Source organism: Portunus trituberculatus, chromosome 45, assembly GCF_017591435.1.
Source record: "Portunus trituberculatus isolate SZX2019 chromosome 45, ASM1759143v1, whole genome shotgun sequence".
NCBI classification, from domain to species: Eukaryota; Metazoa; Arthropoda; class Malacostraca; order Decapoda; family Portunidae; genus Portunus; species Portunus trituberculatus.
In genome coordinates this window covers 9281086-9308723 of record NC_059299.1, presented here as the reverse complement: position 1 = coordinate 9308723, position 27638 = coordinate 9281086, and the positions used below count along the sequence as shown (strand labels likewise).

Below are 27638 nucleotides of genomic sequence, written 5' to 3'. Positions count from 1 at the left end.
TTCACCGTAATCGCGCACATCTGTACTCTCTACACCAGAATGGATGCCTAATATTATAAGAAATACCCGTGAAAATTACCCGACAACCTTCGTTCGTCCCGGGTACCCGTCTCGATACTCAATACTCTACTATCCGGGTAGCTACCCGGGTACCCGCCCGTCCCTAACACACACACACACACTTGCCCAACTACTGCCGCTTACCTATCCATGCATCAGCCCAACTTAAATTGTTACACCTGGGAACAATACTAATGACGATCATTGACGAGGAGACACATTGGAGAATGTGGCTTCTCTTACCAGGATCGAGCGGTGTTTGTTGTTATATAGACTACCGCCCTTATCTGTTATAATTAAATGTAATATATGATAGAAGGAAAGCTAATAAGCATAGATCGGTTGATTACTGAGGCTCCGAGAGTAATGGAATGGATCGAGATAAGATTATTACAGCTGGAGGAGGTGATGATATTGGTAAAGGAGATTAGATTGTTTGAAGACTGTTTGTAGTACCAAGGCGTGGGGGGAAGACACGGCAGTTAGTGCATGGTATGATCAGTTATTGTTTTCTTTTCCATTTCATTTCATTTACGAGGATTCCTTATCCAAATACATGGCTCTGTACAACTTGAGTTAGAGAATAAGACTAATGGAAGGCTGAAGAATTTAGAACTCGAAATGAAATAATTAAGGAAAGAGTCTAATTCTTTGTGTTCTCAATGGAGTTATTAAAAAAGATACTATAGTTGAAGTTACACTGGCTTTAAAGGTGTTCTTGTGCTTTTAGTGACAGATTATAACAATATATCTACATCATAAAAGGAGAAACCATCCATAAATCCCCAGCTAGATCTGTACGCTTTGGAAACTACAGTGTGATTGGCAGTTTCACACGTGTCAATTTACGACTGAAATTGCAATTCGCTAGAAGTATCGACTGAGCCCTTCTAGTCGGAAAACGTCACACATAGCAACTGGAAAGTATCGACCAGTTGGCGCCTTGGCGGGAATGTAAAAAATAGAGAGAGAGAGAGAGAGAGAGAGAGAACAGCTACCCGCCAAGATGTCTTCCTCCAGTGACTATGCTGAAGCGGAGGTTGCGAACTTGCTCTTCTTTTGGCACGTACCGGAAGAGTCAACAGCGAAGAAAATTCCTGTGGATACGTCCCTGGCTAAGTAGAAAGAAAGAAAAGAGTGTCTACCACACACTAATGTTAAGAAGACTGTGCACAGTTCCGTTCAAATTTAATCCTGACAAGTCTTCAATACTCACCTTAACAACACCCTGCTCTGAGGGAAAAAGTTCTTGGAGAGTAGCAGCTAATTCGTCGAACGACGCTTTGCGCAAGCTTTATATATATATATATATATATATATATATATATATATATATATATATATATATATATATATATATATATATATATATATATATATGTATACATTTTTTTCATTTATTTATTTATTTATTTTTTTTTTTTTACTGCATAATTCGTTTCTAGGGTCCTACAGTATGTGTTCATTTCAATTCCCTCACTAACTCTTGCATCTTTGTGACGTCACGACGTAAATAAGGTCGCAAATCGACTGAACAAAACCAACATGTTGGTCTTGTATTGCTACTGGTTTCTCCAGTCACTAGCCACCGATATTCAGTAAAAAACTCTACCGACTTGTATTTCAGTCGCAAATTGGCACATGTGAACCCACCTAATCAAAGCACTCTTACGCGAGTGCGTGTTAATTGCCAGATTTTCCTCCATTTATAAGAATTATTGATCTAAATGGTTCCATGTAGCTTGACTAATGACATTAGGGGTGTGAGTAAGTGCCAGAGAGGAATGTTGCATGTCGCGGTGTATAGTGCCAGTCAATGTTCTCCGTCAGACGTACACGCCTCCCCCCCCAATTGCACCTCCTTCCACCCATGCGTGACTCACCTGGTTTACTTACTTGTTACAGTCACTTTGGCCAGTCAAACAGGGAGAGGGAATGGTAATCAGATATTCTTTACTTTCATATTTTATAGTCCTTTTCCACTTGATCATTCGTCTCTCTCTCTCTCTCTCTCTCTCTCTGTTCTCTGAAACGTGAGGAGAAAGTCGGGTAAGAGATGTCTGGTTTATTCACCTGCCTGGCTTGTTTCTCTGCCTAACCAAGTAAGTAGTGATTGTTTGAAGTAAAGTATAAAGGCAACACACATCTGCATGCAGTCTGCAAGGAATTTTCTTCTGTTGATATCTTGCAACCCTCATTATCTCGCCTTCTATATGTGGTACGCCCTCTCGGCTACTCTGTTTCTTTACCCACTCAAGGTACAAAAAAAATAATAATAACCTGTGAAATACAAGGATGGCCCAAATATTTCACAAACAATTTTTCCCGTTGACATTCCAAACTTACCTCGCCGCTCATAGTTGACGCTCTGTGACTGCCCTGTCAAGTGAAGGATTAACATGTGAAATACCGGAGTTTAGCAAGTGTGCAGTGTTTCAGACTACTGATACATTCCAAGCTTGAAAACCTCACCATATATATATATATATACGTGATCCCTTGGTTTATTCACGTTATGTTATTCTGCTCAGACCAGTATATAAATTTAACACGAAGAGAGCTACCAAGGTCGACAGTGTTTTCGCAAGCATTTTCTTCATTTGACACTACAAACTAAATAACCTCGCCTCCTGTACGTGACATCAGGTTTGCAACACTGCGTTACTCGGGACAGTTAAGTAGGTGGTGTATACATACGAAATACCAGGGTAGCCGTAGTCTGCAACCTTTCACAAGCACTTTCCTCATCTGACACTTGAGAGCATTACCTCCCATGCGTGACAGTGCAAATCTTCCTCGCTCAGTCACTCCCAGTCAGCAGACTCCTTGTTACCTTCACCCATTGGCGTCTGGAATATAGTAGGTATTAATAGTTTAACTTATCGGGAATGTCAAAATAACGTTAGCTTAACAATTTTGAGTGACCATTTCTGGGTGAAAATATGCTCTTTTTCTGATAATGGTGTACATAATGAAAGGATTGGAGGTGAAATTCTTGTGAATTTATCTCAACCTAACCTAACCTAACTGTAGCTAACCTCCCCTTATCTGACCTAACCCTCAGATGAAATTGTTAGTTATTTCAGTATTCTTGCTGATACTCTCCAAACTTCAAAACATCACCTATTCAGAGTATAATATGTATATCAGTAAGACATAAGTGCTAGCATCAAAAGAGATTATTTCTAACACCTTGATAATCAGAAAGTAACATCTGAATATTTTGTTACTGTGCTTCATGTCAAAAAAGGTTCTGGATCTGATGAATGAAAATAGTACCTGTTCCAAAAGGGTTCCAAATAATCATCTCTTAATACCCACAAGAAAGTTCAAAGTAATGCTGTATTCCTGAGTATATCCAAGAAGCAGTTAGTATGTTAATATAGTAACCTAAATGAAGTAAAGTATTAAGATAGATTTTCAGGTTCAGATGGTTTTGGAAGATCAAAAGTTTCCAGATCTTGAGAAAATTGAAGTTTCAGAAAATACTCTGCATCTGATTTTTTCCCTCTTTCCAGACATTTAGACCTATTGGATTATATAGGCTAGGAATAACAAAGGCAGAGTGGCATTAAGGCCTTGTGTTATTCTGGCCACTATTCAGTGAGGCATACAATTGGTTAGTTACCTAAATGAAGCATAATCAGGTCAAAAAAAAAAAAAAGAATATATATATATATATATATATATATATATATATATATATATATATATATATATTCTTTTTTTTTTTGACCTGATTATGCTTCATTTAGGTAACAACCAATTGTATGCCTCACTGAATAGTGGCCAGAATAACACAAGGCCTGCCACGCTGCCTTTGTTATTCTAGCCTATAATAGTCTACTAATTTCTAGCCTTAATTGGTTTATTGGTATATATATATATATATATATATATATATATATATATATATATATATATATATATATATATATATATATATATATATATATATATATATATAGACCAATAAACTAATTAAGGCTTAGAAAAGTCTAGTAGAGAATTTTTAGGCTGTGATTCATTAGGTGTAAGAATGAGTTGACTTGCAGTTTGTTTAAGTTTAGAATCATTCACACCTAAGTGAAAGAAAATCTGTTAGTAAGAAGGCTGGCGAGTGTTAGGCAGAAGCTGTAGTAGAAAGGTTTGTTGGGGATTTGTAAGGGGGTTCATAAAGAAAATATTCAGGTCAAGTTTGTTGGTAGACTTGAATGGGTTATGTAACTGTGTCAAGGCCAACTCTAATACCTGGTATGCTCTCTCTCTCTCTCTCTCTCTCTCTCTCTCTCTCTCTCTCTCTCTCTCTCTCTCTCTCTCTCTCTCTCTCTCTCTCTCTCTCTCTCTCTCTCTGTTGTAGCTAAAGCACCTTGTATGTTTTTTTTTTTATTATTTCAGTAGCAATAACACAATTACGTATATTGATTTTATAATTAACTCTTCAATAATGAGACCCAATTTTACCATGATTTTGGGTTGTGATTAGACAATTTTATTGACATTAGGAAGGGTCTATGGAGGTAAGAAGATTAATGCCCAGAGTCTTTACTATTTTAATCATCACATAAGTTTCTGAAGCTGTATAAAATTGCTAAATAGTAAGCAGAATGAATATGAAAACGCATCTTGGTACTGAAGGGGTACAGATTGTTACTAATACATCTAACCTCAGCTCTGCTAGTAGCAACCATGTTTTATAGTAATATTGAAATAGGTAAACAGACATGATCAGTAATGGCTGTCTTGTTAATATCTTATGTAGCTATGATGTTTTATTTGGTGCAGGTAAAATGTAAATATTTATGAAAAGATTGTTTGAAATCTAATAACTGGATTAGCAGTTGTACATTTTATTACTCAAATGAAATATACTTCCTGTATTGCATTACATTCACATACAGTCACATCTGAAGGAAAGCAGTGACTCATTTCCACATATATATAAACCTTAACATGATTTAGAAAAATATGGTATTCTACAACACTTATGGGTTCATACTTATGTACTTACAGTAAGGAAGCACTTCAAGTTGTATGATCTTGAGATGAGATCTTTAAGAAGGCACGTGGCCTCCCTTTTGTACTTAGAGAGGAAGTATGCTTGTGAGGCTTCATGGAAGGTTTCCCCAGACACAGCACATGGAAAGATAAGACTTACCTCTTGCCAAAAGTCTTTAAGGAGTAATTATTTGTCATTTTCAGCAGAGTTTGGAGTGTCCCTACATGATCTGTGATAAGCTATTTGTTTTAGTAGCTCAGCTACTCAAATAACTGTATTTTAAGAGGAAAGTGTATAGAAAGGATTGCATACATTGTCAAGTTCAGTGTCTTGCAACTTAAGATCTTTGAGGGTGGAGCTTATGCTGAGTAAGAGAGAAGAGATGTTTAGGGAAGTAAACTCACATGAGTCTGTGACGCAGCAGGTGTGACCAGACAGCAGAGCCGTGTGTCGTGCTGAGCCAGATTGTGGAAGAGATAGAATTTCACTTCATTAAGAGAACAATTAATTGAAGCGAATTTTTCCAAGATGGTGAACTGCATGAATTATGTATCTGTGCAGCCATCAAGCCTATCTTGCCTTGAGCACAGGCTGCCAAGACGACGAAAGAAAGGTGTGCAAGGGAGTGGATCCTTAGACAGACACGTAGTCCTACGTGTGTATATAGTGCTATACGTACTTTAGAGTACTGAAGAGTAATTTATACTGCTTTACTCTCTACGTTAATACCTTCAAACTTCAGTGTACATATTTGTGTATCATTAAGGAGACAAACACTGTGAGGTCTGAGGCTTTCTTAAACCAAAGACATTATTAGTATGACTCATCCAAGCTTGAGGCACACTGCAGTATTAACTTAAAAGCATGAAAACTACTATATTAAGAAAATTGGTTGTTATTATTGTGATGAGGTTGTGTGCCCTGACAGGGTGTTGGTAGTGAGTTGGCATGGCAGGCTCAGGTCTGAAAAAGCAGGCAAGCCGTCTTCGCTCACACTTCCAGCGGCACAGTGGTGCGACCCAGGAGGTGGTGGAGACCCCAAGCACAGGTCAGACCTCAGGCTGGTGTGGTGGTGTGGTCATTGTCACCAGTGTGTTGGAACAAGTGCAAGACAAAACAAGCACTTGATTTGTGTCTGACACATAATGGTGCTATGTGTGCTCAAGGCTGCATTGCTATAGTGAAATCTGTTAATCTTATTTCACTCATTGAAAATACTTTGTGCATATTCTTGATAAATAAGAAACACATATACACACTGTCATTCATTTCAAAGCTTTTGATAAATAAAGTCTCTTGGTATATGTACATAAGTGCAGTGTCTTAATGTATGTGCTGTGCCCCATCCCATGCTGCTCCCCTGGCCATCAGATTCTAACACTGCTTACCTATCTCTTTCTGGCTCCAGTGGCTGTATTGGCATGGACTTGTGTAGCTACCTTACATCTGCATATCTACCATAAACTATGATTACTGATTTCTTGATATGAATTAGTAATGAAATATTTAACACTATACATGGCAGGTATTAGGGTGTGGTTGTACAGACATGTGTATATGTATTAAATTAATGCCGAGTCACTGTATGAGTTGGTGATATTTGAGAAGAGAAAGATAGCCAGTCGTTCCACACTTCCTTGGCATTTCTCTTTAGTTAACAGGATGTGGTGGATGGATCTGCTGCTGCGCACCTTCAGGCTTGTCCTGGAAGCTGCGTCACGACTCATCTTTGGCATCATGTACCATGGCATCACACACACCCCTCTGCCTCCCATCACCAACCTTGTGCTTCTAGAGTCTGCAACAGCTCTTGCAACTAAGATCAGGACAAGAAAGGTATTGGTATTTATTATGTTTCAGATGAGAGCATAAAAAAGTGAGGGAAGTTGGCAGTCTCTGTAATTAGAAATGCGTGAATTTTTGTTTTTGTCTGAAGTGAGGCCATCTCTCCTTGCCACAGCTGACCAGTGAGGAGGTAGTGAAGTCATTCATTGCTCGCATTAAAGAAATCAATCCGATCCTGAACTGTGTGGTTGACGATCGCTTTGAAGACGCTCTGCAAGACGCAAAGGAAGTTGACGAACTTATTCGGTATGAACCTTCCTTACTCTGTTTGTACTTCTCTTCATGACTTCTTCCCTGAATAATGTCTGAGTTTGTGGTCATAACTACTTTCCTTCATGGTGCCCCAATGTGTTATTTGGTATTAATCTTTCCTATTTTTTTGTGTATTTCTCTTCATAATGTGTTACTTAGTATGATTTCTTTTTATTTTGCATGTATGTGTTGATAATTACTTTAGGAGTCTGATGTTTTATCCAATATAAATAATTATTTAGTGTGTATGTCCATCATAACTATTATCTTTAATGATATCTAGAAATCACTTGTGTTAAAAAATATTCATGTTTGTTTTATGAATGTTGTTAATGTATATCTCCATTTATAAGTGCTACCCTTATTAACATTTTAGAGATCAGATGTTTTAAAAAGTGTTCATGTTTTGTAAAGGTTTCTGTATGCATTGGTGTCTTGCAAGTTTGGTATAATGAATGCAATGTTCATTTCTGAAGGTTCTTCTGCTAATTGGCATCTTGCAGGTTTGGTACAATAATTGAAACAATGTTTAAGTTTGCTTCTGAAGGTTCCTGTACTAACTTTTATCTTGCAGCCTTGGTACAATGGATGAGGCAACACTGGCCAAGACAAAGCCATTCCTGGGTGTGCCATTCACCACCAAGGACTGCTTTGCTGTGAAAGGTTTGTGCTACATCTTGAATAGAAAACTTTGTCAAGCTGAATGTCATTTTTATCATACTATTACTTTCTCTTATAGTATAAAATCCTATGGCTATAAGTAACTGATTGTTTATGTATTGTTGTCACTAGGGTCAGTACTTTCTCAATCAGAGTTTAGAGGCAGATATATGAAGGAATACATGCTCTCATAATAGAAGATCAAGCAAGTAGATATATGCTGATGGGTTTCCTCATTTATTCTTGCATATTTGGATTACTGAATGAGGACTTAATACACCCCACATTGCACTATACTATCTCACAACTTTGTTCCTCCTGGCAAGAGTTGAAGCGTACAACAAGCATATGAATAGGGAAGGACATGATTGTCGAGGTTTTTATCTATTATTTATTACTACACACTGTTTAGATTACTGAATAAACAAGAACTCCCTTAGCTTATTCTGTCCTATACCTTTGTTTTTCCTGGCAAGGATTGAAGCAGACAGCTGGACTATGGATAAGGAAGGACATGGTGGCTGAGGAAGATGCTGATGCTGTGAGGGTGATGAGGGAGGCTGGTGGTATTCCCCTGTGTGTGACCAATGTTTCTGAGCTGTGTATGTGGTGGGAGAGTTCCAACACCATATACGGAAGGACCAACAACCCTTATGTCAACTGTAGGATTGTTGGAGGTTCATCTGGTGGTGAGGTGAGTCTATGGCTACTGTGTAATTATATTTGTATTTTCTTTTTTGCCTCTTTTCATCTGCTCCCTTTTTCTCTTCTCTCCTGTTCTTCCTCATCTCTGTAATTGTTTAACTATCAGTAGCTGACAAGATTGAAATAAATAGTGACATTGTGATTATATTTGTTTTCTCTCTCTTTGCCTCTCTTTTCATCTACTCGTATCCTCTTTTTTTCTTATTCACCTCTCCCACTGTTGCTTATCTCTGTACTTGTTTAGCTATAAGTGCTGAATAGACATATTGGCAAACAATACTGAAATAGCCATGTTACAGAGGAGAGGCGCTAGGTAGTGATTGTCAGCTTGCCTCTCACAGGGCTGCCTCCAGTCGGCCTGTGGTGCTCCATTTGGCATCGGCTCTGACATTGGGGGATCCATCCGCATGCCTTCCTTCTTCAATGGAATATTTGGCCACAAGCCTACTTATGGTGAGCCTGAATGGAATGTATGCAGGAGTCCAGTATTGTCTCTTTTTTACCTATATGGTCACTGATGAAAGCATAATACGAAATTACTCATACCTTTGTTAGTATCTGTCAGGTAAGAGTGTTGTTCATCCTATTAATAATGAATTAACTGTTTTTCCTATTACCATTCAGTGTTATTCATTGTACTAACATGGAAGAGTGTGCAATTCATGCTGCTAATACTGAATGTACTGGTGTGCTCCAGGTATAGTGAGCAACCTTGGGCAGGAGCCAGTGGCCTCTGGGGAAGCCAAGGAATTTTTGGTAACAGGTCCAATGTGTAGGTATTCCCAGGATCTTGGTCCCATCCTGAAGGTCCTTGGCGTTGGCAACTCCCATATGTTGAAGCTTGACCAGAAGGTTGGTTATAATCCTTCAGAGTTATAGTTACTGCAGATTAAAAAGCTAAAAAAGGAAGGCTCTCTAAAAGAGCCATTCCCCAAAGAGTATGATTAGAAGGGTAATCCCAAATTTTAGGTTGTCTTGAAACTTTCCTCTTGCAACAATTCAAGTCAGTTGTGGTAGGGAATACAGAAGCAGGCAGAGTTCCAGAGTATACCAGCATACCATGTTTGACTCTTAGGGCTTTGCAGGTGGACATCCGCAACCTGCGCTACTTCTATATAGAGGATGACGGCGGCTCCCCAATGGTGACTCCCGTACAGACTGAACTCCGAGATGCTCAGCGCAAGATTGTCCAGCACCTTGAGAAAGCATATGGCATCAAGGCTAAGAAGGTAGAGTACAAAATCCATTCAAATTTTTTTGTTTTAAAATGCCTCTGTGTCAGTAATGGGCATGGTTGAATTCCTAGCTTTTGTTTTTTTATATGTTCACTGAAGGTTAAAGGAGTCAGAGAAACAGATCAGAATATGAAATCCACTGTAATTCCTCATGTGAAATGCCACTTGTAACAGTAATCGGAATTATTCACTCTTGGCTTATTATGTCTTAAATGTGCACTGGTTAGCAATAACTGGGAAGGTGGCAGAGAAAGGGACTGACCACTCACTCCATATCTTTGAGTGTAGGAATGAGAGACACCATCAAGCCAGTCACCTGTGTTGTAAGCAATATAGTACACACCTCTGCCTTTATTAACAGTGGTGCAGAGAAAGGTTCCCTGGATGAATTGTGAGTGGCACTGTTACCTGACACTGATAAATTCTTGTAAGCCTTTCACAGTACTTAGGTAGTAATGCAGTTATAGTGATGTGGAGATTACAGCACATGGAATAGTAGCAGGTATCTCACTGTTTTCTCCTTTTGGTGTCCCTTCAACAGATTACTCTCAAGAAACTAAAGGCATCTGTGTTTATATATTTTGCCAAGCTTGGTAGTGTAGAAGAAGCCCACACATTCTGCGAAGAACTGGCATTGAAAAAGGTAAGGCAGGCATGGAAACCTGTATTGATATCAATATATTGTACTTTATTCACTAATTGTAAGCTATAGGTAATGATGGTCATAGTATCTGTATTGCTATTACTGTTTTCTATTCATGAATTACAATTCCTGCCTGTATTAAAGTTATTGTGCACCTCAGGGAAGCATCAACGTGTGGACAGAATTGGTCAAGTGGTGTTTGAGGTGTTCTAAGCACACCTTTGCTGCGCTGCTGCTTGGTGTGCTGGAGAAACTCAACAACCACAACAAACACACAGAAAACTTCACCAAACTCCTTGCTATGTGTAATGACCTCAAGCAGGAAATGAAAGTAAGTTCTATGAGTGCTGTCTTATTGGGAGTCTGCAGGTGGTGTAATATTTTAAAGGAGCTTGTTGAATCCATTGATCTGTTTTTCATGCCAACGTAAAAACCTATAATTTGTATTTCTTTGGCATGCAAGGAGCTTTTAGGAGATGACGGGGTGCTGCTCTTCCCAAGCCATCCTACTGTGGCACCATACCATGGCCAGCCACTCTTCAGGCCCTTCAACTTTGCTTACACTGCCATCATCAATGTTATGCTGCTCCCCTCCACACAGTGCCCTCTTGGTCTGGGTTCTGAAGGTCTGCCTCTTGGTATTCAGGTGAGTTGCACTTTAGATATCACACTGACCATTGTATACTCATAAGAAATAATTTTTGTTTGTAGTTTTGTTAGAAGGATCAGAGTTCTAGTTAGACTTATTAGGGTTTTTCAATCTTAGAAACAGAATTCATGGTTTCACTTTTACCACACTAGTCAGCTTGACTGAATTATAACATAGAGAAATCATCAATATGTATTTAATGAAAAAAAATTGCTACCTCCTTTAACTGTCTTAAGATATTTTATATTTCCAAGAAGCCTGAATGTTTGCATTTTTCTCTTTAGTAACATTTTTTAGTCTGAAAGTTATACAGGCAACCCCTTCTTAACAAAGGGGTTACATTCCTAAAAAAACCCTTCGTTAAGCGAAACTTTGTTAAGTGAACCGATTGTAACAAATTTAACCCGACTTGAACTTCCATTGAGAGTAAACAAAGCGAGAGTGCATCATAGTACAGTGAAAGGTTTAATGAAAGTAAAAATTATGAAATTAAACATTTAGGCAGTTTAATTTAAGTCATTAAAATGTACACTAATGTATGTATGTACGTAACTTCATAATGTTGATGATCTTAAATTTATGAAGGGAGGGAGAGTGAAACGGGAATGACACTAACTGGCAACTGTGGAACATAAACAAAGGGCGCATCAGTGTATCACATACAAAACTTATGTACCACATTTCCACAAGGCTTTCCATTTTATCCATTGCAGTCACGAATTCAGGTGGTTCTTTTAGCTTGCAAGGAAGATACGGTCCCACCAGCCTTCTTAATAGAGTCTGCCGACTTGAAAATAGTAGAGACAGTAGATGGAGTCAAGACGATGGCGAGCAATGCCTCTTGTCTGTGAATAATATCCAGCTACACTTCGAGAGTAAGAGACTTCCTGGTCTTCTTAGCGACGCTAGGCGATATTGCAGTGTTTTGGTGGTAAATTGAACGATGGAAGACAAGCTGCTGCTGACACTGTTATTGTTTTGAACAGGGGCAGTGAGTGGCGCGGGTGTTGTCCACGAGGTGCTGGTGTATTCAAAAGCCTGTCGGCTTGCCTGATACGGCGGGGCTTTCAAACTTGGAAAAAATAATCTGGATAAAACTGTGTTAAAATGAGTTTGGTGCTCGTTAAACGAGCAGATGATAGTAAAATGAAACCTTTGTTGTAGCGAAATTTCATTGTGTGAACCTTCATTAAGCGGGGGTTGCCTGTATTTTGTTTTACATTTAGAGACTAACTAATACCCTGTGGTCTTGCCTTCCCTTAGGTTGTGGCCAACCACTACCAGGACCACCTCAGCCTGGCTGTAGCCACTGAGTTAGAGAAAGCTTTTGGTGGCTGGGTCTGTCCATCAGAAGTTAAATGATTCACCTTTAAGTTAATATATTGGTGTTTCTTGGAGCACATTTTGTCCTATACAATCTATTTAGTACTATTTCTTCACCCAAGATTCTTGATTTTAAAGATTTATGTCTTTTTATCATTGTGTGTTTGACTATGGATAACTTTTGCACATTTATATAGTATTTAAGTGTTGATAACTTAAAATATTTTGTCTGTTGTTGATTTTATCAGTGTGGAGTATTTATTTGAGTACAAGAGGGAGTATTATAATTTTATGAGGCTACACGTGGGTTATGGGAATAGCATAATGTGGATAGTGAAATATGAATGAGATGCCTGAGAAACATATATGTAACATGTATGAGAGAGGAATGAGAGCACAGACAACTGGTGTTTTAGGAGGGTTACCAGACTGGGCAGAGCAGTGCAGAGAAGAGGGTGTGACGGCTTGTGCTTATAGATAGTGGAAAAATAACATTCAGGGAAGATGATCTGATGCACGAGATGTAACTATGGTTTAGGAAAAAAAAATGTGAAAGTTGAGTAAAATTATTTATTAACTTCCTAACCATATACAAAGATAATAATCTCCATGACTAGTACTAAGTGTATGATAATTACTCTTTAGTTTTGTTTCAAGGCACAGCTCATAGCAATTATTACCCAATGCCAGATACAGCACAATGAGTTTGTCCCTGTTCAAAAACCAAAGAATGACCCAAAGGTTCCCTCGGTGGTCCATCATTACCACGGCTGGCTTTGTCACCACTGTTTCCCCTACCTGAGTTTACACATTCAGCACAACAACCACTGAATTATGTTGAGAGGTGCAACAATGAACTAGAATTTTGCCTCCATTATAACATGACTTCAACTGTAATTTTATAGCAAAGGTAAAATCACATGAGCCAGACACATAAGGAAATTCTTGACACAACATTAATGAAATTGCTGACAATTTTAGACATTACAATATATGAAAATAAAGGAAGCTGCAGGTAACCTTCAAACCTTAATGTGGCAGTTCCTGTAGACAACAACTACTAACTAATAGTTCCCAGATGCTCACCAATGGCAGGTAAACTTCAAAAAGGAAAACATTGGAATTTGGCAAAGTCAGCCAGTGGCTCAAAGAAGCTTCATGTTCCCCAGTTTTCCATTCTGTGCTTCTAACCTTTATCTCTGAAAGTTCAAAGTATTAGGTCAGTGTCTTTTCATCTCAATACACCACACCATCCTTAGGGACCTCGTAGTGTGTGTGTGTGTGTGTGTGTGTGTGTGTGTGTGTGTGTGTGTGTGTGTGTGTGTGTGTGTGTGTGTGTGTAATTCACCATGGCTGCCTGCTGGGCATCCAGCCAGCCTTCCCCATTACGGAGCAAGCTCAGAGCTCATAGACCGATCTTCGGGTAGGACCGAGACCACAACACACTCCACACACCAGGAAAGCAAGGCCACAACCCCTTGAGTTACATCCCGTACCTACTTGCTGCTAGGTGAACAGGGGCTACACATTACGAGGCTTGCCCAATTGCCTTGCGTCCAGGACTTGAACCCAGGCCTTCTCATTTGTGAGCCAAGTGTGCTTACCACTACACTATGGTGAGTGTGTATGTGTGTAATTCACCACCACCACAGTCATCTGTTGGTCACCCAGCCAGCCTTCCCCATTACAGAGTGAGCTCAGAGCTCATACACCGATCTTTGGGTAGGACTGAGACTACAACACACTCTACACACAGGGAAAGCGAGGCCACAACCCCTCGAGTTACATCCTGTACTTACTTGCTGCTAGGTGAACAAGGGCTACACATTAAGAGGCTTGCTCATTTGCCTCACCGCACCAGGGACTCGAACCCGGGCCTTTTTGGTTGTGAGCCGAGTGTGCTTACTGCTACACTCTCTCTCTCTCTCTCTCTCTGTGTGTGTGTGTGTGTGTGTGTGTGTGTGTGTGTGTGTGTGTGTGTGTGTGTGGCATGCCATGAGTATTTGGTCCAAGCTACCTGCTGCTGAAGAGGAGGCATTCTCTCTTGAAGGCAGTGTCATAAGAGTGAGTTTCCCTGAATACAGACACTGAAATTATCTCATAATAAGTAAAATAAGTAAAGAGCAATTTTAGTAATAATATTAGTAAGCCACACTAATAATTCACATTCACTTAACGGGAAAAGACAATTTCTGTCACATAGAAATAAGAGGTAATGACATGCAGTGCTAATTAAAAATCATTATTACAGAAAGTTAGTGCTGCAGTGTACAGCCTGGGAAAAAAATATATGTTGTCAGTGTACAAAATAACAAACCACATCCCAATAATTAAAATACAATCAATGACTATCTCACAGGTACCAAAAGTCACACTGCATTGCCAAAACAACTATTGTGCAAGAAGTGCACACCTACACTACACCCACCTGTAACTCAGGCCACATCAAATATAAGATATATGTATTTATCACATACATTTGGATATAGTCTCCTAAAAGCCTCCAAGATTAGGTAAACTCGTTATTTTGTGTTTTGACAACCCAGCGCTGTGGGGAAACATACTGTATTGCTCTAGGGCCACTAGGAGGTCTAGGTGGGGGACTGGAGGTAAGGGCTGCGGGAGGAGGACCAAAGGAAGCTGGTGGAGCGCTGGGCCGGCGGAAGTCCCGGTACACCATTGCCACCAGCAGGTACAGGCCACCAACTATTTTTTCAAAGAATCCTAAACAAGTCTGAAGGAAAGGTGTTGCATTGTGGAAGAAGATCCCCGCCTCTCTGATGAACCGTAACCCCACCACATGAAACTCTCTCACAAAGGTTACCAGACCTATCACCACTGTCATTACCAGCACAACAAGGAACCTGCAAAAACACAAATAATTCTTAACAATTACTTTCTTTATAACTTTTTATGTCATCCAGCAAAAGTAGCTATAATGAAGATTTTTTCATGTCAAATTTGCTTTGAGGAGCAACTTTAAACCAAAGCAAGGCAGTAAATCTACACAATCACACCTGTAAAGTAATGGAGACCTTACCTAATTGCCTCCTTGATATTGGATAAAGTCAACGTTGAGGTGATCGCTGAGAGGATAGTGGCTGGCCTCAGACTGGAGAGCTGATGCATCCAGTCCTGAACTAAGTCACTCATACTCTCTAGTTCATTCCTTGATTCACCTTGGGAAGCTTTCTTAATACGTGCTCGCCTTGCTGCCGCCAGTTCGCCATCATGAGGGTGAATAGTCCTGGAAATATTGGTATCGGCTAAGATATTACGAACTCAAAGTTCCTCTGGATCATTCTGTTTGTCATAAAATCTGTTAGATATCTTGAAATATTATAGGAAATTATCCATAAAATAGGAACTACATGGAGATTATAATGCCAAGCGAAAGTATATTACCTGATTTCTTTCACCAAGATCATGAGACCAAATTGAGGCTGCAACTTTACCCCTTTGACGATGTACCAGTAGTGGCCAGGAGTTGGGGGTGCCTCCAGCAACACCCACAGCCGGTAGTAAGGTGTATCACTGGGGGCTGGAAGGAATGTCATATTGCAACATCATAGTATAAGCGAGTAAAAGGTCTAGACATATTCTTCACATCAATTCTAAAAAAAGTGATCAAGAATGTTATTTTGACAGAAGCTTTTGACTCACAAGTAATGTTGATCCACTTAGTTCCCTCCTGCACGCCTTGAATGCTGGAGATTATGGCCTGTAGCTGATGGTTCATCTCCACTTCCCACTCATCCACTTCTATGACATCCCTGTACCCACTTAAACTCTCCACCCACTGTCGTTCCTCTACCCAGCCTGAGAAGATTCGCCCACACAGTCGTTCCTCAATGTATTCTAGACTTCCAGGTGCAAACTTAGACTTAATCTTTGCTTTGCTCTTTGATGTCTTCTTCCTTGATGACACAGAGGAATCAGAGTCCTTGCCATCCTTTGCCGCACCAAAACCCTTCTGTCTTTTACCCTTGGCTCTGGGTTTGCCTGGTGTTGCATCAAGAGGAGGAGGAACCTGGGTGTTGGCTGTTTCTAAGGCTGCCGGTTGAGATTCAGCATCTAATCCAGGTTGTGGCTCTTCATGGTTGTCCTCCTTAGTCAAGCGAATGGAAAAGACGTGCGTTACAGCATCCCCAGTCTTATCCTCGGAGGTTGTGATGGAAGAACTGTCACTTTCTGCATTTTCAGCTTTATCGTCCCCTAAGGTAAGGATTCCAACTCTCTCTGGCTGGATGCATGATACACCTTTTCCTTCAGTATCCAGAGCTTTTGAACTTTCAGTACAATTCCCATCAGATTTGACTAAGTTTTGAGTATTTACATGAGTTTCTCTCATCGTCCCCCTTCTATCTTGTGCTACCTGATCACTAATTGCGTCTGGGTGTGGGAGGGAAGCAGGGACTTGGTCTACCCCAGAGGCCACTACTTTCCTATTGAGGTCCTTGTGCTGGTCACTCTCTGGTGTGTCCCGGCCAGACATGGTGCCCCTGCAGGAGAGGTGACACGGTTAATGTAGTAGTAGTAGCAGGTTTATGAGTCACCTGGCCACTAATTACTCTTATCTGGTCCACAACTTCCCGTACACTGGATAACAAGTACATTTCCCAACAACAAAGCATCTCACTGTGTAAGCAAACCTAAACAAGTTAACAAAAAAAGAAACAAATACATAAATATGCCACGCCACGAATAGCAAAAAGTCAAGGTTAAAACAAACAAAACGTAAACAAATGATTCATTATTATAAATTGTCATTGGTGTTTTTCATCCAAATCACTTTAACCTTTGTGTCAAGACGCATATCTTAAACATTTCAGGCGGCTGTGGTTAATATTACACTAATTCCAAAGTTTTCAGAGCCCCCAAAACTGACCTGACCAGCCTGGCAGAGATCACGGGACATCAATATTTGTATCCTTCAAAACCAAAACATAACTGTGTTCTGGTGTCTAAGTGATTCTATAATTTCATAAATATATGCATCTAATTTTGATTGTATTTATATTATTATTCTATATGTTTCCCAACTTGATATATTTTGCTATTGTTCAACCTTCATTTAGCACATTTTCCTAATTTCAAATTTTCTCTATAATATTCATATACTTCTGACTTAATTAAATAACTGCTTCTTTCTTTATATACTTTTAATCAAAATTGCTTCATTATCATAATTTTAATTTTAATATATTTCTCTCTTTATTCACAGCCTTCTTACTATAATCTGTGTTGTTCTTACAAATCTTTAAAGTCATAAGTAGCTTCTAAATTTACATGAACACAAGTAGATGAAATAATACTTTCAAATATTCCCCGTTCATTGTCCAAGAATTTGAATGTCCCGTGAGGCTTAAAAAATAAAGCTTTGAGCCAGCAGTCTCTACGCTGCTTTCCCGCGCGTTGTTTCTAGTATTTGGATTACCTCAAGCTTTAGAATGAATCACTGAGTTCTTAGCCCACTAGACTAGCTGGAGACGTGAAGACCAATTCCCGGACGCCTTCTGTGATGGAGGAGGAGGCCAGCAAGGTGGAAATGACGGCCAGTCCCGTATTTCAGGCTAAATTGGTAAGTGGAGGGGAAAGCGCTGAATGGCATCTTTGAAACGCCAGTGGGGAGGGATGCGTAGAGGTACTGAGAGATAAACTGTTGTTTTTCTTTTACTAATCTATCTATTCTGGTGGGTTTCAGTGGCGCTTCTGATCGTGGCATGCTTCTCTCCGATTTTTTTTTTTTTTAATTAAGCATGTTAGGTTAAATTTGATTTTTTTTCCCCCGTGTCGTTGTTTAGGTCGGGTATTAAATGGGGCTTGTGTGTCTGTTTGTATATCCATATCTGTCTGGTTGGTCTTAAGGGTGGCTCCAACCGTGGCATGTTCTTCTTCCTCTGTGTACCTAATTAAAATGATTTGTTTAATCCTTTTCTCTTCCCTTAAGTTTAATATGGGTTAGTTGACGTGGTTTCTGGTTCAGGTTGGTCATGGAGTGGTGTTATATGTATGTGCAATATTTTCGGAGCAGGCATAAGTTCTCTGAGAGTTGTGTTATGTTTCTATTGGACAGAATTCTGATCAATGTTATTTTTAAAGATCCAACCTTCCCTCCTCATAACCCAAACTTCCTCTTCCTCTCTCCCTGGAGTGGGTGAGCTCGTGGCCTGCCAATGTGAGTTAGCAATTATGCATGACAATAATGTTGATACCACTATGGTAGACAAATGGAGATGGTGGAGGATAGGAGGGAGATGATAGAGACAGTGAGGGAAAGACTTAAAATTCTTTGCCCATGTGATAAGATAAGGGCTGGAAAATCTTAATGTAAAGGGAATGGTGGAAGGAAAGAGAGATAGTGGAAGACCAAGAGAAAAGTACGTTGATGGACTGGGTAAGTTGATGCTAGATGCAATGATGCGTGTGGACTTCTTCAGAGCAACACAAAACCGAAGCAGGTGGTCCATGGTTACTGACGTCCAGGAGGATAGGGCACAGCAGAATGAATGACTACTACTATTACAATCAACAATATAAAAAGTCTGTCACATTAGTGTTCCCCATGAAGACAATAAAAAAATAGATATAATGCAGAAGGTAAAACTTAATGCATTAAAGAGAGAGATGGAGAGATGAAAATAGTATGTATACATTAGTTAATCCATCCATTTGCCATGTACAGAGTGTAGAAAGCCAGATACACACACATGTACTGTCAAACCAATCACTGATATTCAAAGGAAGTTTAGGGATGTGTGCCTGGGATCCCAATTATCCATAGGTGCCAATAAACTTGAGATCAGTTTGTATTGTCGTACCTCATGACTGTTCTCTCAGTGGTACTCTTGACAGGTCTCTAAGTATCCTTTATGGAATATTAGAAAAGAACCATGATGGGTCAGTCTTCTTATATATGACATTTTCAACTTTTATTTTTCATGTTTCAGCAATCCCTGAAGAAACTGAACTCTTCATTCATTGAGTTCAATGAAGAATTTAACAAACTGAAGCAGGCATTCAATGACTACAAGACAAAGAGTTTCTTCTTTCCACATCCTGAGCTTACTAAGCCATTTGCTCAGCATTTGAAACAGGTAAGCCATTCATGTATCTTTGTCTGAATGAAGTGCAAACATAATAAAAGCAGCCAGTCTCTCTCCACAGTTGTCTTGTTCCTGTGGGTAGTGTAGTGTTACCAGTATCCTTATTCCATAGGTAGTGGTTGTATCCCAGATGGCTATGAATACGGCTATTTCAACACACTCCAGTCTTGTACCTCACTTGCAAGAGAACTGTGCCTGTGATTATTATTATGAATACAATGTTTTCCAGATTGAGAGTGAGCTGCAGGGTATGGGTAACTTGCTGAAGAAGGAAGTTGGCAACAAATTTGAGAGTAAAGTCAGCAGCCCAAATGTTTCACTGAATGCAGCTGACTTGCCTGAACTAACTGGACACACACCAGACCACTCAGGTAACTGTCATTCTCATGATTATCATAAAACAGGTTTTTCTCTAATATTGTCACTCTTTTAGTATGTATGCTCATATTTGGGTAATTTCTCTGTATTTAGCCTTTTTTTCCAATAATATCTTTAATTTTTATTTATTTATTATTATATTATTATTTTCATATGCATGCAGTCATGTTTTTTATCCATTATTAAGGAGTTTTTACTTTTGTCATTCTATGCCTATAATTAAGTGATATATGTATATGCAGCCAAATAAGATTTTCCAGGTGATCTTGTCACCATCATTGTAGTATTATAATTACAGGATTTTTGTGTATACAGTTACAAAACTTTTCAGTAACATTTTCACATTTTCTTATTTTACTACCATAATTAGATGATATTACTGTGTGCAGTCATGTAAGCTTATTTGTACATGAGTGTACCTACCTTGTATAGAAATCCCTGGGAAGGTGAGTGGGTCTGCAAGCATCACTCCCCCAGCTTCAGAGGTTGGCAATGATGAGATCTTGGCCACATCTCTAGACACCACAGACAATGACAGGAAGCGGAAAAGTAGAACCTCCACAGAGTTGCCGTCTCCCAAGAGTAAGAGGCTGCGGAGAACCTTGATAGATGACTACATGACCAGGAAAGATGGCAGCAAGAACTCAGGTGGTGACGAGCCACAAGAAGAGGAAGAGTTTGAAGTGCAGAGTATAGTAGACATGAGGAAAAGCCAGGTTGGTGATTCTGCTTTTCAGAAATATAGATGTGGTCTAAAGTACAGGCAACCCGCAGTTAACGAACGTTCACACAACAAAATTTTGCTACAACGAACATTTCCTTTTACTACCATCTGCTTGTATAACAAACACCAAACTCACTTTAAAAAAATTTTATCCTGGTAATTTTTTCCAAGTTTGAAAGCCCTGCCGTATCACGCAAGCCGACAAGCTTTTGAATACACCATGGTCTCTCATGGACAAAAAGCACTTCGCTCACTCCCCCTACCCTTCCCCGCTCTTATTAGTTCAAAACAATAACAGTGTCCAGCAGCAGCTCATCTTCCCTCGCTCAACATGCCATCAAAACGCCCTGCAACCAGCCCTGCAATGTTGCCTAGCGTTGCTAAGAAAAGGAAGTCTCTTACTCTCGAAGTGAAGCTGGATATTATTCACAGACATGAGCATTGCTTGCCACCATAGCTTGACTCCATCTAGTGTCTCTACTATTTTCAAGTCAGCAGACTCAATTAAGAAGGCTGGTGAGACTGTATCTTCCTTGCAAGCTAAAAGAACCACCCGAACTCGTGACTGGAATGGATAAAATGGAAAGTCTTGTGGAAATGTACATAAGATTTGTATGCGGTACAATGATGAGCCTATTGTTTACATTCCACAGGTTGCCAGCTAGCGTCTTTCCCTCTCCACTTTCCCTCCCTTCATAGATTTAAGATCATCAACATTATAAAGTTATGTATATACATGCATACATTAGTGTACATTATGATGACTTAGTCTTGAATTAAACTGTTTAAATGTTTAACTTCATAATTTTTGCTTTCATTAAACCTTTTACTGTACTATGATGCATTCTCGCTTTGTTTAATCTCAATTGAAGTTGAAGTCAGGGGTCAAACTTGTTATAATTGGTTCACTTAACGAAAATTCAAGCAACGAACCGTTTTTTAGAAACGTAACCCGTTCGTTAAGCGGGGGTTGCCTGTATTGCTTATCTGCTGGAGTGCTTTATTCCATTGTTTTTTTGTTTTTCTGTCTTTCATTTTTTGCATATCTACAATTATTTCCAATTTTATTTACACATGTAGGAAAGCTCTGAAAGAATGCTGGATAGATTATTCATTAAGGTCCAAACTTGGTCTGCAGGGTAGCTACGCATACCATGTCACCTGGAAAGGTTATGGCCCTGAGGACAACACCTGGGAACCTTCTTCTAACCTGACCAGCTGTGAGGAGCTTCTGGTGGAATTCTTCAAAAGCAAGTTCAGGCAAAGGGACAAGGAAGATCAGAAATTAGAGGAGTGAGTAACTTCATGTCAACTTATACAGTTATGTGCATTGTAACTGTTGTAAGGATTTGTGTGTGATTTTTTTATTTTTTTTATTTTTTATTTTATTTTATTTTTTTTCCACAGATGAAAGCCATTTGTATGAATAGACATCAGCCTAATAATCATTTCATTCTTGTGTTGGAATTTGGATTAAGTTTTAGGAAGTGCCCTTTCTCATCACTTTTTATGGATGTGTTTATTGTGATTACTTCAAATATGTCTAATGGTGGTTCCTTTTCGCTTTCCCAGTTTCTGTTTCCTTATGCACTATGACCCAAGCATCAAAGGCGCCATCCGACGAGCAGTGTTTGAACACTATTGTGACGACAGTAGAATAGAGTACCGCTCCGTACTGGCACAGATCTTCTCAGTTAAAAACTCTGTGTCCAAGCCTCAAATAGACATGGATGAACTCATTGAGAGAGCTATTATTTCAAGGAAGGTGAGCCCAAGTATTGATTCTGCATTACCTAACTACTTCATGAGTGATTCTGCCTTTGTATAACAAAAAACATCAAGAAAAAAAGGTTCGCTAAAGGTGCTAGTTCTTAAGAGTTTGGTGAGGAAATGGTTATCCAAATTTGAGAAGTGTCTTGAAACCCCCCTCTTTAAACAGTTAAAAGTCAGAAGTAGGAAGAAGTTTCAGAGTTTAATTGTAATTGTACTATTACACTTTCCACAAACATTGACAGATCTAAGAGTGTGAATGATGTGTGTATGAGTGTGTGTGGCGGTTCGTGTAGGACAGTCTTTTATGTGTTTGACAGACCAGTGTATAGATGGATGTCTACCTAATCCTTATGGAGCAGTAACATAACCACTCTTGATTCACAGAGAGAGAGATACCAAAAGCAGCTGAAAATGATACTGGAAGAGAAGATTTCATATGATGTCAAGAAAAAACGAGAAGTGCAATTAGCAGAGTTGAGGAAGTGGGAGAGGAAGATCAACTCCATCTGCTCTGACCCAGCCAAGCTGTGTGTGGAGAACAACATTGACCTTGAAATGCCTCCCATGGACTTTGTGTACATCAATGAGTGCCGGGTGTGTTCCTCCCTGTTTCTGGATTCAAGTGATAGATTGCTTGTTGAGGCTTTGAGTTGTGTTTTTAAAAGCCACTTTTCTCTCTCTCTCTCTCTCTCTCTCTCTCTCTCTCTCTCTCTCTCTCTCTCTCTCTCTCTCTCTCTCTCTCTCTCTCTCTCTCTCTCTCTCTCTCTCTCTCTCCAGAAAGATCATTTGATGCACAGATTTACAAGCAGTGTAGAAGGTAAAAATACTCATGAAGAAATTTGACAATATATTAATTAATGTCCCTATAGGCTGGAGAAGGAGTCACCATTCCATCTGACCCATTGGTTGGCTGTGAGTGTGAAGACTGCAGCAACAACAAAAGATGTTGTGCTACACAGATGGGATCATGGGCTCCTTACAACAAAGCTGGTAGAGTCAAGGTAAAACTAACATTAATTTTTACTTCTGCTAGGAAATACATAAAGTCACTAGTTTGACAGCTGGCTTGGAATAACATTATCTCTATTCTGTTCTCGGTAAAAGAGCAGCTGAAATCAGATTGTTTAAAATGGGTGGGCAGTTTTGTCCTGGCAACTTCTTTATGTGATTTGTGTAATGATATTTGAAAATATGACATTCCTTTCCCCTTCAGGTCTCTCTTGGCACTGCCATTTATGAGTGCAACAAGCGTTGCTTGTGTGGCCCTAACTGCTCAAACAGAGTAGTGCAGAAAGGCCGCACCATCAGCCTCTGTATTTTCCGCACTGCCAATGGCCGTGGCTGGGGAGTGAAGGCGATGGAAAACATAAAGAAAGATTCCTTAGTGACAGAATATGTTGGAGAGGTTATAACTTCAGAAGAGGCAGAAAGAAGAGGAAGGATTTATGGTTAGTAGTGTAGCCTTACCACTGACACATCAGGTATTCAAGCATTATATATATATATATATATATATATATATATATATATATATATATATATATATATATATATATATATATATATATATATATATATATATATATATATATATATATATATATATATATATATATATATATATATATATATATATATATATATATATATATATATACATGTGAACTATTTTCTATCTGTTCATGTACATTGCATGAGATAATTACAGGATTTACAGCTAATCACCTAATATTTATTTTCTTTCAGATGCTCAGAGGTGCACATATCTATTTGACCTGGACTATAACAAGGGTGACCAGAATCCATACACTGTTGATGCTGCCAAGTTTGGTAATGTCTCCCACTTCATCAACCACTCAGTAAGTTATTGTTGTGATTAGTGATGACTTCCTTATGTGATCCTCATGGTATCGTGCCTGAAAATACATTGATGAAAGGAACTGGAAAATTTTTTATTTGTTTGATAGGGTTTGGAGTGTAGTGGTGTTGTCCTCAAGACTTCCTTTTTACCAGGGTGGGGGGTGGCAGTGGAGCTAAAGGCGGCGTCACACTAGCACTTTTCCATCTTCTTTTTCCGTCAATTTTCTGACGACTGTCAACTTTTGCAGATGGTGGCCGTCACACACACGCTTGCTTCCGCCTTTGCCGCGCTTGTCAATTGTAAACAAACATGGCTTCTCATTCACCCCAGCAAGCCGCAGCTTTTTTGCACCTTATATTGTAATCAGCTGTTCTGTGATCCCAAAGGCAACGGTGACCTCTAATACTCTATGAGAAATTCGTCAGTGTGTTTTGTCCACTGCTCATCTTGGCCAGCTACTTGGAAGTTGCCTTGAAAATATTCAAAAGCATCGCACATTCGCACTCCCCTGGAAATGTACACAAACAACTGAGGAACTTTTCATTGCTAGGCTAGAAGAAAAAGAAAACTAAGTATGCAAACATATATTCACCAACTCATTTAAATTTCATGCCATGATAATAGCATTCTTCCGTTTAACAAAAAAAAAAATTTTAATAAGTGTTGATTAGAAACCATAGTTCTTATTTTGATTAAAAATTGGCGCTAGATGAAAACGATGCGTTCCGTCTGACTCAAGACGACGGAAAGAGTTGACGGAAGAGTAAAAAGACGACAGAAAAAGTGCTAGTGTGACGCCGCCTTAAGAGGGTGAATGATGTTTGTATGAGTGTTTGGTGATTTGCCTGTGTCCTTTTGTGTGATATTGTCAATCTGGTATAAAGAAAGATCAGTGTACTCACAGTACACAGATTTAAAAGATTTTTTTTATTTATTTATTTTTTCTGCTTGCAGTGTGATCCCAATCTGGTTGTATATAATGTTTGGGTGGACTGCCTCGATCCAGACATGCCAAGATTAGCCTTGTTTGCCACTCAGGATATCAAGAAAGGTGAAGAACTCACCTTTGACTACAACTCGGGACTGGAATCTGAATCAAACGTGAAGAAAGGTGATTATGTGGTTGTTACTAGAATTAGGGAAACATATTCATGTTGTGCATCCTTAATTGTATTTCCTTTCATGTAGTTGTAATTTTTCACTTCTCTGTTTTACTTTTTAGCCTCCACATTGTTTTTTGATGTTTCAGAGCATAAAGAGGAAAGCTTTACAACACCAGAGAAAGGCAAGGAGGAACAGGATGTTCCAGAACTGTTTATGAAGACCCCCAAGGGTAACAGAGGACTCCAGTATGGCAAAACTCTCTGCAGATGTGGAGCTGCTAATTGCAGGCAGTACTTCTTTTAGTTTTTAAGGTGTGTGTGTGTGTGTGTGTGTGCATGTACATATGTGGGTGTGTCATGAGCTAGAAGTGTTGTATATATTTTTATCCAGTACTGTTTTGAAAAAATTTCTCACTCAAATTCAGTATTGCTTTTTTCATTAATAGATTCTTTATAAGTTTATTACATTTAAGAAATATATTTCATTTAATCAACATTCATTCAAATTCTGACGTATTTATTTATTGGAAGTACTCTTAGCAAGGACTTTGATAGTTTAGTTTAATTGATTTGCTGTTACTTCCTCAGGGAATGGCCTTGAGTGGGGTGAGCATGAGAACATTAGTGTGCTTTCTTTAAGTAATTTTATACTTATATTTGAAAGGAAATAGCTGTAGGATCTCTCTAGTGTTCTATGGTCTGTGGGCAAATTATTCCATAGAGTACGTACAAGTAGAGGACATTATATTGTCACCTTTGATATTTCAAAAAGTAAATAAGAAATATTTAGATGCAGAAATGAAATATAGGAGCAACAAAGGTATTATACTAAACACATATCAATAAATGGGGATATTGGTTAATTATAAATAGGATAAAAAGATATAATAATAAAGATGGCAAAATTATAGTTAAAGCTTCACAGCTGAGCCTTTCTTGTTTTGTGCAGATGTTTAGCAATGCCAGCAGTGGAGTAGTGAGGCTTTGGTTTGTTCTGTACTGAGCACCAGCATGACTACTTTTTTTGCATATATCATTCATACTCCTAACATGCATGTAGATGTAATATACATGCAAATATTTTTAACACATTCTCTCTCTCTCTCTCTCTCTCTCTCTCTCTCTCTCTCTCTCTCTCTCTCTCTCTCTCTCTCTCTCTCTCTCTCTCTCTCTCTCTCTCTCTCTCTCTCTCTGTTGAAATGTCGCTGGACAGCACAAGGGTATCCAGTGGTACAGGGGAAAGTGAACATGAAAGATGATTATTAGGCTGTATTACTGAAATAGGACTTTGATAGTGCTATTGGTAAACTAAACACTTAGCAATATGTTTATTGATGCTGACAGTGCATTCAAACAGCTCTCACTGTTTCTGCATGAGTTGAGATCATGCAAAATTACTCATAGTTTGGTTTTGATTACTGCTAACAGGTTTGTTATTCAGACTTACATGAATTATAATTTACTCTCCTTAAAATTATATCTTTGTCTAAGATATTTTTAGTCTAGATTTTTTTTCCATTTTCATTAATGATTTATAAATTGCCCAATATTTTAAGGTGATTCAGTATGGTAATTCATTGCATTCTTGCTCTTTATTGTTTTCATATATTCATCTGACCCCCACCAAAGCTATGGTATTACGTAGTCAAGTATCATGTACTCTTCTGAGTAGCATCTAATGTAGAACAAAAAAAAATTTTGAAAGAATTTTTAAATGTAATAAGTATATTGTATTCCCATGGAAATCCATCTCCTTAACTGAAATGAGATTATATTCCTTTGCTACTTGAAGGCTGCAAAGGACTCAAGGACACAGTGCATGATAGCATTGTGAGATCTCCAGACAGTGATGTCGTGTGTCTGTGATACACAGCGAAATGAAAGCATGACGCTGTGTGCTGTGCAATGAGCCAATTGTAAACTGATAGTGCCAATTCATTTAGATCATTGGTTCTGTGGTGTATTGTATTTGATCATTATTCCAATGCCTGGTGTGAAGGTACAAATGTATACATCACTGGGTGAGTTATAGTTTGTAACCTAGGTAGTGCATAAACTTAGCTTAGTGTCTGCAAGAACTGTTATAGTACAACTGTTTGTTATTATCTTACAAAATGTCATGGCTGGAGTGAATAGATACCTGCAAGTAGTGTTTCATACTGTGCAGCAAGAAAAAGGGTATTTTTGTTCCTCGGTGTCATTGCAGTGAGATGCTTTCCTGTAGAAAGAGTGCATCTGTACACCAGTTGTCGTATTTGAAGCGAATGTAAGGATGGCATTCCATCCATAGATTAAATATACTTTTATTATGAAGCTGTTGTA

General features: G+C 38.9%; 3 protein-coding genes across 13 annotated transcripts; 2 read left to right on the top strand and 1 right to left on the bottom strand.

Moving 5' to 3' along the window:
* Positions 1–486: 486 nt before the first annotated feature.
* On the top strand, positions 487–27638 carry LOC123519679 (fatty-acid amide hydrolase 2-A-like). 11 transcript variants are annotated; one of them, XM_045281174.1, is made up of 14 exons: positions 2404–2692; positions 5988–6107; positions 6714–6895; positions 7020–7150; positions 7731–7819; positions 8293–8510; positions 8863–8974; positions 9219–9373; positions 9607–9750; positions 10298–10399; positions 10560–10730; positions 10863–11045; positions 12312–13710; positions 25629–27638. In XM_045281174.1, the coding sequence occupies exons 2-13, from the start codon at positions 6008–6010 to the stop codon at positions 12408–12410; spliced, it is 1686 nt and encodes a 561-aa protein (XP_045137109.1). In that variant the 5' UTR covers positions 2404–2692; positions 5988–6007; the 3' UTR covers positions 12411–13710; positions 25629–27638. The 11 variants fall into 11 exon arrangements, with proteins under 11 accessions (XP_045137116.1, XP_045137107.1, XP_045137115.1 ...); XM_045281173.1 differs by having other exon boundaries at positions 2404–2919; XM_045281181.1 differs by lacking the exons at positions 2404–2692; positions 5988–6107 and adding an exon at positions 487–552.
* Positions 14513–17389, bottom strand: LOC123519681. The gene is made up of 5 exons (XM_045281183.1): positions 17260–17389; positions 16035–16873; positions 15777–15912; positions 15412–15618; positions 14513–15235 (listed from the first exon to the last, which is right to left on the bottom strand). Exons 2-5 carry the CDS (start codon positions 16864–16866, stop codon positions 14881–14883), a joined length of 1530 nt encoding a protein of 509 aa, XP_045137118.1. The 5' UTR covers positions 16867–16873; positions 17260–17389; the 3' UTR covers positions 14513–14880.
* Positions 17756–27638, top strand: LOC123519678 (histone-lysine N-methyltransferase SUV39H2-like). Its single transcript, XM_045281171.1, has 12 exons — positions 17756–17952; positions 19322–19468; positions 19707–19848; positions 20288–20571; positions 21718–21872; positions 22152–22344; positions 22737–22946; positions 23222–23353; positions 23566–23800; positions 24099–24211; positions 25168–25324; positions 25463–27638. Exons 1-12 carry the CDS (start codon positions 17893–17895, stop codon positions 25618–25620), a joined length of 1986 nt encoding a protein of 661 aa, XP_045137106.1. The 5' UTR covers positions 17756–17892; the 3' UTR covers positions 25621–27638.